The following is a 13,364-nucleotide window of genomic DNA, read 5'->3' on the forward strand; positions in this document are numbered from 1 at the left end:
TTTACTATCAATACTTTTCATGTTCTGCGCAAAAATTATGGAAGCACAAAGGAAACAGTCGAAATTTCCAACTTCCTCTTCTATTCCTTGACTTGTCAGTGCGGTCACTGGCAAAGGATCCAGTAGCTAAACTCCCGGAGATGTCACAGTTCTTAGATTCTCTAGAAATATTACCAATTAAGTTAAACCTGATCAGTAAAATGGCTCCCAATTCAATGCCAACAAGCCTGGACACATGCTTTGCCTCAGATTTCATTAATCTATCACACCATTCACAGTTGGCCTTCACTACAAAAGATAGACTGCTTCTGTGATTTAACTCATGGGTTTTTGTTGTAGGTCTATCCGGATAGTCAACTGAAGCCCACAATATCATTCTCTGGCACTACCTGGTTGGAGAAATCCCTTTTCAAAACATGTCATACTTGAACAAAGAATTCATAATTATGCAACAAATTCGAATCCGTCCACAGTGACTAATTTGTAAAAAAATAAGTGCCAAACCTTTCTCAGACGCCCTCCGGCCACTGCCAAACATCCAGGTTGCTCAATAAGAAGATGGCTTAGTCTTTAGCTCACACTTTGCCTCTTTCTTCAATATATTGCCCCTGCCCCTATATCTTACTCCTATATGTTCCTTTTCATCCCTATTTTCCTGCTTTGTCATTGTGTTTCCTCTCTTGCTGTCATTCTGGGTCAAAGTATGATGATCAAACATAAGTGCTGGTCCCCAAAAAACAAGTGTCAGTGGGCCCCAGCTACAACCACCAGCTCACTTGAAGCACTGCCCATCCATCTAAGATACAAGAGTCTAGTGTCAATGTAAATTTCACACACTTGTGATAACTTTTTACTTGTATCACAGACAAGCCCCAGATCTTGTACCTGGATGAGGTCTGCTTCTGGGGTGTAGAGGTGATTGTAAAGGGCATGGTACACCACCTGTGCCCGGTTAGACTGCAGCAACTCTGCAGCTGCCTGTAACAACAACAAGAATAAAGTAATGTGCGTTAGTAGAGAGCATGGAAGTGCAAAGAGAGTAAATAATATATCAAAAAACTACTTACAGAATAAAGTATAACCATTTGGAAGCAGAGTTAAATGGGAAGTTGAATGATCATGGGTTTTGTCCCTTGCCCTGAAAAGGATTCTTGAACAGGGCCAGGCTGCAATCTATTTGTATTCATTTGCCCCTTAAGTTTGAATAGTGCCTATGATGACAATTCTAATGCTTGCACAGGAGAGTCAGGGTCATTGCTAGTAAACTTGTTGGTCTCTCTGTGTTATTAAGTCTGCCCAGCCTTTATTGCAGCATTTATTTGTTTACGGATTAGAAGTTACGTCTCAACATTAAGTTTTGTTTATTTGTCTGTATGACAGAGGTAGGTGTGAGTGCTGCTGTTCAGACATTCCGGGGCCAATGAAAAGGATGTGATGTCATTATGAGGAGCTGGGGCCTAGGTCAGTATACCATAATTAGTGAACCTACAACAGTATAACGTCAGAACAGTCAGTGTGATGGAACTATCTATGCCCTGGATTGGCACAGAACCATATTTTGAGACCCTTTATTTCGAACATCAATGGATATACGCAGACTTTAGTAACCTACCTCAAGGCTATATTTCAAAATGCCTTCTAACTCTGCCCTTTAATGGGCCACTGTGGTACAGATTCACTTCCACATGCCTCGTTTCACATCTACTGAACCTCAAATTTTACAACTATAAATTCTATATCTGTACATAAGATGTGCTTATTAATGCAACATCAAATCACGGTAGGGACAATTTCCAAAAGGGGAACTCTGTGAAACTGATCCAATGACATAATGTTATATATTTTTTTTAACATTTCTGGTGGCAAGTGGACCCCACACATCAATCTCAACCTCTTTTTTTTCTTTTTGATTAAAAGGATGTATGGGCTGCTTTACAAGGGAGAGTCAGGCTCACTTGCCTCATAAGACCATGGTTCTTTAGTCTCTCTCCAGAGAAAGGAAATACTTCGACTATATGTAATGTGTTTTACTTGATTGTTAGACCAAGACAGATGATGACCACTCGAACAGTGTTAGAAATTGAGTTTCCATTTGGTAGAGGTATGCACCTTGTCCAAGCAGGAACCACCACTCTTGTCAGGGTAAGCTAGATACACAGTAAAAGATAACATGTGCTGACCCTCTGGTAACTTGGCACAGAGCAGTCAGACTAATCTAAAGAGGAAATGTGTAAAGTATTTGTGAAACACACACCGTAACAAAATAAAAACACAAAAAGAAACTACACACAGGTTTAGAAAAAATTTATTATGAATTTATAAATAATTCAAGACCAAACCGACAAGAAGTTGAGTTATGAATTTCTAAAGAATATAAAGAGTTCCAGTACTTTGAAGCACTTAGCACTTTAGGTTACTTGAGGTGGCGCTTGACCGGACAAAGTCAACAGTTCAAGCCAACCACGATGGAACGTGGGCCAGGTACAGGAGCTATGCAGGCCCAGGTAACAGAGTACTGTGATCCTGGTCATAAGTATGAGATGCGGGGTTGATAAGGCAGTAGATGCATCTAGGTCACTCCCGCAAGTGAGGGGTGCGTTGATTTTTCACCCGTGCTGATAGCGATGCGTTAGATTCCGAAAACGATCAACAAACTGCGATGCTTTGATTCTGAAGCCAATGCACCAGGTTCCTACACTCTGTCAAAGGGATGCGTTGATCAACCTTCAGCTACGATGCAGTGGTCTCAGTGCTGAGTTGATGCAAGAGCCCCGGGTGCTGCTCCCAGCGAGCAGTGGAGGTGTTGGCCGATGCATCAGTTCCGGAGGTGCTGCTCGGGCACCAAAGTGCGATGCGCAGATTCTACTTTCACACCAGAGACGATGTGTTGCCGGCTGCTTCCAGCAGGTGGAGAGGTGTCAACCTCACTGGTGCAAGTATCCGGGTCCACTCTAGTGAGCCAGGCCCAAGAGCAAAGGGAGAGACTGATTTCCTTGAGTCCCAACAACAGGAGTCCAGCCAAAAAACCCTTGGAGATTACTTTGGTTGGAGTCCAGCTTTCCTCAACAGGGTCAGAGAGCAGCAGGGCAACACAGCAAAAAAGCAAGCCTTCCAGGTCATCAGAGCTTCAAGTGTCTGATTTGGTGGGTTCAGAAACCTAGTACATCTACCCAAATGTGCCTTTGAAGTGGGGGTGACTTCAAAGAAGTGTATTTGAAGTGCACACAGACCCTTTCTTCCCAGTCCTGGCTCCAAACTAGTAATCAGTAGGGGGTAACCAGCTCTTTTGATGGGACAGTGCACTACCTATTCAGTTGCAAGTAACAGCTCCTCCCCCCCCTTCCTGCCCAGGAAGAGCCACCAGAATGCAGATGAGTGCTCAGACACACCTAACCTTCCTGTGTTTGCACAACGTGAAGCTGTCACCCACCCGGACGTGTACTGGAGAAAGACTGCAAGCACACAGAGGAGTAAGAGCTGAGAAATGTTAAATCCAACTTGATCAGTAAAAAAGATCTATCATTACCATTCCAGAGATATGAAACATGTTATAGCTACTACTTCCTAATCAGGAATTACAGCTTAAAAGTGTACTAAGGAATTCCCAATGCTAACCTATGAGAGGAGTAAGCCTCATAGCATTGAAAAACAAATTTAGTGGTTTCTCAATACCAGGACATGCAAAACTTAAAAGTACATGTCCTACCTTTAACTTGTACAGCACCCTGCCCTATGGGCTACCTAAGACCGACCTTAGGGCTGACTTATGTGTAATCAAAGGGGAGTTTAAGGTTTGGCCAAGAGTTTTTAATGCCACGTCGAAGAGGCAGTAAACTGCAGACACAGGCCTTGTAATGACAGGCCGGAGACAGGTCTGAAATGAGACTTGTGTGGGTGGCACAATCAAGGCTGCAGGCCCACTAGTAGCATTTAATTTACGGGCCCTGTGTATATGGTATCCATTGTACAATGGATTTACAAGGAAATTAAATATGCCAATTGTGTATACACCAATTCCACCATGTTTAGGGGAGAAGCATGTACACTTTTGCACTGGCCGACAGCGGTAAATCGCTCAGAGTCCTACGGTCAACAAAAAGATACCGCAAAAAAAGGACGGGCATAATGGTTGGGGTAAGACCACCCTAAGGATGACAGGTCTAATAAACAGGCTACTTGATCCTCAGCCAAAATTACATGTGGAAGTAGAGGAGGAGGTCTTTCCAAAGTTTACTAAAGCAACATAATGTTAAATGTCACCCTCCACATACAACTTTTCTTCTTGAGGAACAACCACCGTATCTCCGGGAGCAAACGTATGCAAAAAAATTGAACAGGGAACAGCTGCAACACAATTAAGCAGCCATCTTGCTACCGAATCACAAATGGCCCCAATCAATAAGTTTCATTATGCTTAAATATTCCGATAAATTAATACTGCAGGAAAAACTATACGAGGAATAACTTAAAAATTATGTATTTTTAGAGACACAATTTGAATGGAAGGATCCAATTACAAAGCCAGACGGATTGGGTAGAGAATTCCATCAAAACATGCAACATTCTAGAATAATTTGCCACCTGCCCTTTTCTGGTGCCTTTGGGTGGAAGAATCAATTTATTTTTGGACGATGTAAAATCCTTCACTGGCTAAGTTACAAATCAAATCATTGCTTCAAATCTTCAGGGCCATTAGTGGAGGCAGACTTATGAAAGATTAGGAGATTCTTAAACTGAACCCATGAGGCCACTGAAATATGAACGTCAATGGGAGAAGTATAACTAAAGTCCTTGATGTGGTGTTGATTCCTATGGCTGCATTATGTAAGGCCTGCAGTTTACTATGTTTGCTCATAGATGTGCTAGCCCGTAAGCGTTCTCATATTAAATACCAGCTGCATCAATAGGCCTAGCAACTACAGCCGTTTGTGCATCAGCCAACAAGTGACAGGGCTTAGGCAACTGCCACAGATAGTAGTGGACGGTGATATTAGGTCGTTAACATGGCTACAGGTATTTATTTGAAAAATCAAAGCTAGCCCTCAGTGGCCCTTATTTTGAAAGGCCCGTAAATCCTTTCTGGGCCAGTAATGATTTTGTAGCCCCATCAGTATTTATAAGGTCCACTATGTTACAGCACACTCATCATATTTTCCCCGGAGATTCCAAGTAGTCTGGAGGAACCTGTAGAGGAATTCAACCAATAATCCCCCTTAATTCTTCAGCCTCAGGGTTAATAGGATTAGGATTTCCAGTATTATGAACTTTGGAGTGTGGACTTTAGACACCCCAAAAAAGGGGAACACAAAATGAGTCCCACTGTCTTTATTTTTGACTGCCAACTCTGCGTCAAGTGACGCAAAAGTGGATTTACTCTTTCGTAACCAATCTTCTGTTCCAACCATTACGAATTTCGCCCTAAATTTATAGAGGTTAACCCAGCTATAATCCAACTCTGGGTTTAGCAAATACTGCAGCAGTTCTCTTGCAGTCCTTGGTCTGAACTTATGATAAATCAAACACTCACCATCTGTTTATTAACTATGTAGTTAAAAATTCAACTACAAGGCGTGATAACAAATGATGCAGTGGTTAAATGTAATTACTGAAAAGCATCGGAGAGTCAAGAGTCTTGGGGCACTCCAGCCCGGTTGTCTTTTTTGCATTTTAAGTTCCTATCGTAAGCCTTTATGAGAGCCAGCGGACTTCCGCTTAAAAAGGCCAAAACAGAGATCATGTTCTTCCTCCCTAAGGCCAGGCTGGTGGATCAAGCTGCAAAATGATCTCTTTCTAACTTAATTCTAAGGACAAAGTTTAACAACTGGGGAACTGTCTTAGAACATGAAATGTCTATAACAGTCTAAGTTACAGGAATAAAGCTTATTTAACCAATGGCTCCTAAGTCAGGTGATCCCTTTATTCCTTTTTGATATGAGCATCTAGTAGTTTAAGCCTTAGTAAAAACCCATTTAAACTAAGATAAAAAGTCACTGCACCACCATCCCAACTTGACTGATAAATTATGGCAAGCTCAAAATCATGAACTATGGATAACAATGGGCCCACAAAAAAGTCAGATCACAAAACAATAATTGGCTCATGGGGAGGAAAACAATTAAAGAAATACGATTAGACAGTGGTGTATAGGAACTTGGAATGCCAATCCCCAGGGGAAACAAAATGGCAACAAAACACCTTCTCAGCAGCACATATAGTTCATGGCATCTTTCAGAGTGCCCTCTCAGTGTTAGCAGGCAGTAAAACTACTAAGCACCACGGAGCATTACCCATACCTAGTACAGATAACATTGCACCTTATTAACACCATGGACTACATCTAGAGGATCACGGACAGAGGTGACACTGCAGCCATCGTCCTACTGGATCTTTCCGTGATCTTCAACAGGGTCTCCCATTCCAATGAAAGAAGAAAAAAAAACAACAGCAGACTCCAAGTGCCGCACAAGCCTCACTATATTAACCCAAATTGTAATTTAAGTCACAATTGGATGAGTGGTGTGCACAAACTACTCCTGCATCTGCCGTTGAAGGATGCAATCCGCTGCTCGGAAAACAAAACTTGGAAATTAATGGAGTGGTGCACTACCAGAAAGTGGTAACGTTCAATGATGAAGCAAGATCAGTTTCTTCGTTGATATCATCCTTTATTTTAGATTTATCCAAAAATGTACAAACACAGAACATCAGCCAACGCGTTTCGTTCAGAAGATGCACTTCGTCAGGGAAAGATTGTGGTAGAATGTTGCATACACGATGGAGATGGGGTACAGTGTCCTCCCAGGTCATAGAGAATCATAATAAAAAGCAGTGGGCCTCCATAATTAGGGCCAATGTGGACAGGCCTGGAGCAAAAGTATACGTGTCCCGGCTCTTCTGGATCCAGAAGAGCCGGGACACATATACTCTTGCCCTGACGAAGTTCATCTACTGAACTAAACACTCAAAGACAAGACAGAAATAGCAATCTTCTGCAAAAACACCTTTGCTCTCGGACTTCACTTGGTGGCCTGACCAACGCTGACCCAAACCCCTTCCAGCAACCCACGCAGAGAACCTCAGAATACTAAATCGACAACAAGCTCACCTTGACCAGCCAAATGAAAGCAGTCTCAGTCTCCTGTTTCCACACACTCAAGATACTCAAGAATATCTTCAAATGGAGGGTTGGGGACCCCACTGGCCTGTAGAGGGCCTGTCAAATTGACTTACCACATTCAGGACGATGTGATGCAGGCATCTCACACCCAGAATCTTATTCTCGGTCCTGTAGTCATCGGATAATAGCAGTGATGGGGGCAAGACACTGTCCAGGTAATCGCTCAGCCAGGGACGGGTAACTTGATGCAATGTCCACGAGAAAACATACTTGGTGGCAGGGTTCAGTTCCCAGGTGTCTCTAAAAATACACAATTAAACAGTTATTGAGGGATGGACCAGTATCATTTAGTGCAATCTTACTGTGACAGAATATCTTAAAGGTAAAATAACTGTCGGAGAGGATCTCAGCTGTATAACGATGCAAATGTATTTGGTGAATTGGCTTGAATTACAAAGCTTAAAATATCTGTAGAAGGCTACAGTAAAACAGCCAAGGAATGCTATTCATTTTAGATGCAATATGCAGTTCTGATATTGGGTGCCAGAAGCCAAAGTTGTACAATTATTTACAGAACAAGCAGAGTATGTGCTAATGGAATCTTCCTTCCTTTCTCTATTGCCCCCCATAGATCTTCCAAAACAAAACTTTAATCTGGAGAGCTGTTTTCAGCATTGAGCAGTCCAATCTTTTTTTTTGCCTGTACACCAATTCTTCCCACCCACTAGGCAAGTCCTTTCTGGTACATTTTCCAATTTTGAGGTTGTAGAGACAAGGGAACTAGCTGGCTAGCTGAGAATTTAAAAAAAGCACAGAACTAGTGCAAATTTCAAGTTTCTATTCTCTCTTAAATCATTGATAGCACCACCACCATCCCTCGATCACGCACCTTTAAATGAGAGCAAATCAAAAAAGTAGCACATGGCTAACCATGCACTGTCTAGAATCATACACCACTGCATATTATGAAAATGCTAGTAAGACGATAAGATGATAAATACTTGCAGCAGTGTTGGCTGGGAACTGGAAGGCACTCTGTTTGTCGCTGACTTCTCAGGTGACTAATGCCTGCCCAGGGCCTCAAAATGGAAATATTCCAGAGGAGGTAAAAAGACCAGGGCACTATTGGTAAAAGGTATGGAGTTGATTTGAATAAAATGCAGTGAAAAATCTTGGGTCCATTTAATGCATGGCTTTCCAAGTAGATTTTATAATTTGCGAACACTGTGAGGGTGGATTTAATAGGGTCACCCCAACCCTAACAGGACTAGAATAAACGAAGGCGCAAAATTTCAAGCAAGGTATAAGAGATCCAGAATAGAGCAGAAAACATTTTCATCATACAAACATGCCTTCACCATGGAATAAAAAGTTGTAATAATTTATAAGAGCCTGTTTCAAAAGGTGAGACAGACAAGCATCTTAAGTGTGAAAAAAAAGTTACATAACTGATTTGCACCATTTACTGTATTCATACTAAGCCAGGCACCAACATCCCACATATAGCAAGCACCATTAAAAGACGTCATTTTTGTTATAATTTACATCAATCTTTTATGTCATTTTCATTGATCTTGATTTTTTTTAAGCCACACAAATACGCTAAAAATTAGTTGGGTGTTAACTGGAAATAGTGACTTAAGCATTTCAGACAAATTGTGCCCTTTTAAGGTCGAAACTTGCAAAGACATGCTGAAAGCTTCCCTAGCAATGTATTCCGCCAATTGCTTAACACTGGCTTTGGTTTTGTAACACAAACATTGCTTGCTTTCTATCTGCTGGCTTGATTTGTTTTAGGCTGTCCAGCATGTGGTCGTCCCTCTCAAGGAACATTACCTGCTTACTACCTCTCAGACTGTACTCTGCCATTAGTGCTCGCTTTCTGCAAGCCTTTTTCTTCTTCATGCAACACTCTACGAGAAAGCGTGATTTCAGTTTTCTCCCTTGTATGCTAGTTCACAGCCGTAAACGTGCTGTACATCTCTTAAAATGTTTCCTACCTCCTATCATTCCGCTGGACTGATTCTACTTACCTCTGTTACTACCAGTTCATCAATCTTGGATGCCTGTGAACAATGTTCTGTGTACTAGCGTGTTTATTTTGGCTAGTATGTTTTACAAATAGCATAACTTAAACAATCCTGTTCTTCAATTTCATGCCTGTGCCATCAGCGCTTAAGGTAGGGAAGTGGTGGGTGCCGTAGTACCCCCAAATTAGCCATTGAGCAATATGCATGCCTTTAAATTTTGCTTTTATTTTGTCACATTTGCTGTGCATTCAAAGACAGATCAAATGTCTAGCTATCTTGTAGGAATTGTTGAATCTTGCTGTGTACTGCAGGTGTGAGAGGAAAGGCTATAGGATGCTATTTTTCAAGCAAACAGCAACATTTTTAAACCAGTAAATGAACTGTACAAATATATCAGAATTAAGAAAGGACAAATGAAGAAAATTGTTTTAGTAATTCTGAAGTGTGGTGAAAACAAATATTTGAATGAGATCAGTACACTAGGGTGTTGTAGACTTAAATAGAGTGTCAGGGAGTGGCGTAGAGTCGAGCGGAGTGTCAGAGCGGAGGGGCGTAGAGTGGAATATAGCGGCATAGAGTCAAGAGGTGTAGTTTGGAGTGGCGTAGATTGGAGTAATGTGTTGTAGAAAAATCTCTGGAAATCGATTGGGTACACAAGTTGGGACACCAAACCGTGTCTACAAAATACAAAAGCACGACGTACAGTGCATGGATGATGTTAATATGTCATTGAAAGTACCTAATGAGATCCAATGACACAAGCAGTAGGAGTTTGTAAAAGACGAATACACCCGTCTTGGAACTTCTTCCCTTTTTGCATAGCATATATAATGTTTATCTTTTGTGTTGGTATATTTGCGTTTTTATACAAATGAGATTTTGAATGTAATCATTTTTTAAAAGAGAAAATTAAAAACGTGATTGTTTTTCAAACTCCCGTGGTTTTGTATTGATTGAATAGCTTGTTCCTTTTGATGAGTGAGTTAACGGTTTGGTAGCTTACCCTGTCACCAGGGATACGTTTGTTTTCTTAGGTTTGGAGAAACCGGTCCCCTTGGTTTGAGGGGTGTTTCTCATTGCTTTGTAAAATGTCAATAACACCAGAACAAATCAAAGGATTAAGAGGGCTGAACAAACGCCATTTATAAATCTATTATGATCATGATTTTTGGGAAAAGAGGGCTGGTGAAAAGGTTAAAGCTGTCTTTCGGCCAATACTTTAAAAAAATCAATTAAACAACATTAAGTCAAACTAACTTCACACAAGGAAACACATCTTCTCCTATAATGCCAGAGTTGTGTGTTCACATATTTTGCCTCCAAACAGTGCATTAAGTTAGTGAACTTTCAACTAGAAAGTAATGGATGTGTAAAATAAATTCGCAATGTGCTATAAAACTAAACTTAATATCCAATGTATATTTAAAAATCCAATGGGGACATTAGGCTAAAACAGAAAGTTTGAGAATGAGCTGGTGGCAAGAACGTGATGCATGAAAAACTATAATTATTATGTTATTGTGAAACAGAATCGTGTTACCGGTTGATGATTTGATAAAGCACAAGATGAGAATCAATGCTATAATTGCAGTACATACTCACAAACATGAGTTTTAAATGATTTCCACATTCTAAACTAGTGCATGCCAGGAACGAAGAGTGTAGGTTAGGATTACGAGACAAGTCCCGATTTCCTCTGATAGTGTGAGTATTAGTACATGAGCATTACAATAATGTGACCATAACCTGAAATATGATCATTATATAGTACGGTCTCCTTCAGGCTCTGAAGCCTTATAAATGCACAGGCCTTCATTTGCCAGTTGAAACACGGTTGTGGGACTCCACTATGATTTGCAACATCATGAGAAAATATGGTTAGGTTAATATCCCCCTGAAGTATTATAATATATGCTGGTTCCACAAGCTGTCATGATCACTCACTTCTTAAGATCTGGTTTCAGGAGCCCCATCAGATCCCTGAAAATTCCTTGCTCTGCTTCTCCGCGTCCCCGGAGCAGCTCAGCAACAGATTCAGTGTGTGAGGCCCAAAGCAGGCATGCAAACACCTCCTGTGCCTTTGCTCTGGATTCCTTGTCAGTCCATGGCTTAGCCTCACGGTGGGTGGTAGCAAAAAGATATATTGGGGCTGCCAAGGAACCGGGCAAACCACGCGGTGCTTGGCCTCCATCTTCTGAAAATGCAAAGTTTGCTCCAGTCTTTTCATGCTCAGGCTTTCCTTTGTGCATAGCCTTAAGCAAATCTACAATGATTGCCCCAGAGGCTAGTGCTTTCTTGGGTACAGGGGGGTCAGAGTATTTGTTTTCCTCGTATTTTCCCTTTGGGTCAGCGTGACTGCACAAAGCCATTGCCAGGTCTGCAGACAGGACCGGTGAGTTAAGATCTTTGAAACCCTCGAGTCCCAGCTCAAGTAAAGACTTGGCTAAAGTCACAGAATCCTGGACATCCACAGTTAAAGGACTACTGTTTGAATCCACCACAGCGGGCGGCTCAGGCCCATTCAAGGTTGGCATGGTGCAGCTAGGAAGAGGGTCGGCTGAATGTTCCTGTACACGTGGAGTTTCTCCATACCCATAAACCTCCTGAAATTCAACACTTATGGGCTCCAAGACATCCGATGTGTCAGGAACTCGCAGTGAATGTGTGGCACAACCAGAGAGAACGTCATCTAATGGCAGTGTTAATTCAATCGATTCTGGTGCACCTTTAGAAATATATGTAGGCTCCATGGCGACCAGAGATTCTAAAGTCTTGCCTAGCGTTTGGCAACTTGCAGAAGCACCGGGATCCACACATCTGAACTGCTGCTGGGAACGAGGGGAGCGTCCCTAATATCCATGCCTTGCTTTACTGATATGCCAGTGGACTACTCCGCTGACTGACTTTCCGAAGGTCTCTCCGCGCTGGGCAGGTTCGACTGTGCTTAAAGATCAAGTGACTTGCTCTCTAGTTTACATGAACCGCAGGTGATCCTATTCGTACTTCCGGGTCACATGCCAGCCAATCACATGGCTGAAATTATTCTGGGCGTACTCTGTTAGTGAGAGGAACGATAGTATGTAAGGTGCCCGACGATTGGTGCACATGACGGCACCTCGCCCAATCATAGCGCTTTGCACATAATCATTAGTTGTGAAGTCTGCGTGAATAAACACCGTATGCGTTGCTTGTCTGAGGCTCAGTCGAGTGTTTTAGGGACTGGGCAGTAAGCTCGGGATGTGATTGCCGGTGCAGTTTAATATCTGTTAACCCCGCGGGATCGCATATCAGCTGCTCTTGGGCAGTCGTCGGAGCTCTAACCTATTAGCCAGCTCCACGGCTCTTCTCTAGCCACAGCAGCAGTGGGGGTTCTCAGCGATGCAGATGGGCAGACAGAAGCAGCAGAGCTCTGAGCAGAGCTACTGTTTACAAAATAAATTATATTTCAGGACAGGAGGATCCGATTATGCTAATCTCATTTTTTTAATAGAAATGCCCAGCAGCCATAGAAACAGATAAAAAACCACAATTCCCATGAACAATTGGGCAATAACCATAGAGTCTATGCTATATAAGGCCGTGTAGATAGTCACCCTTCCTCTTTCTTTGCTGCTCCACAGCCAGTTAAGTGCTTTTATCTTACCTCTTTGATGTTTGAAGTGTTTTGCATTGTTAATTGCTAAGCGCGTTGCTCGTGATCCAGCGCTCCAATTGAAAAACTGTCTCTCGAACATTATCTATCACCTCAATACTCACCATACCTTTAAACTCTTATACAGTCCATAATACCAATAAGAAAATTTTTTGAGCAACTGAATCAAGTGATTTGATTTATATTCTATTCACATAATATTTACACTAATATGTACAACTGCAGTTTATCCTTCATTATCATGATTTAAAATCAGTTTTAAATTTGAAATCAAACCACTATGGTTGATGGATCAACTAATGGAAACTAGACCATGAATAAACAAGACCAGCTTGTCATTTAAAATCTAATTTTATTTACTTTATTTTCATAAAGGAAGAGCATTTTACGTTTAAGAATCTTTATTTCATAAACAATTACGAAAGCAGCATTTTAATAAGGAAATGAATATTAGAACTGACATTTCAAAACAAGCTCAGAAACATGAAGAATTTAGCAAAATAACAGTTTCCATTCCCTGAATCTATTTTCCCTGTCTCAATCTGTCTTTACCTAGAAAAGAATA

The 13,364-nt window shown here is 41.5% G+C and overlaps 1 protein-coding gene across 1 annotated transcript in view; it reads right to left on the reverse strand.

The window, feature by feature from the left end:
* TTI2 (TELO2 interacting protein 2) overlaps window positions 1-12,151 on the reverse strand; it is a 35,520-nt gene extending 23,369 nt beyond the window's left edge. Inside the window, exons 1-3 of the mRNA XM_086943771.1 lie at window positions 11,092-12,151; window positions 7,231-7,417; window positions 886-978 (exon numbers count right to left, since the gene is read on the reverse strand). Of these exons, the coding sequence (XP_086799897.1) occupies window positions 886-978; window positions 7,231-7,417; window positions 11,092-11,897 (1,086 nt within the window). The 5' untranslated portion in view covers window positions 11,898-12,151. The remainder of the gene's footprint in view (window positions 1-885; window positions 979-7,230; window positions 7,418-11,091) is intronic.
* Window positions 12,152-13,364: the final 1,213 nt, after the last annotated feature.

This window comes from Lissotriton vulgaris, chromosome 11, assembly GCF_964263255.1.
Source record: "Lissotriton vulgaris chromosome 11, aLisVul1.2, whole genome shotgun sequence".
NCBI classification, from domain to species: domain Eukaryota; kingdom Metazoa; phylum Chordata; class Amphibia; order Caudata; family Salamandridae; genus Lissotriton; species Lissotriton vulgaris.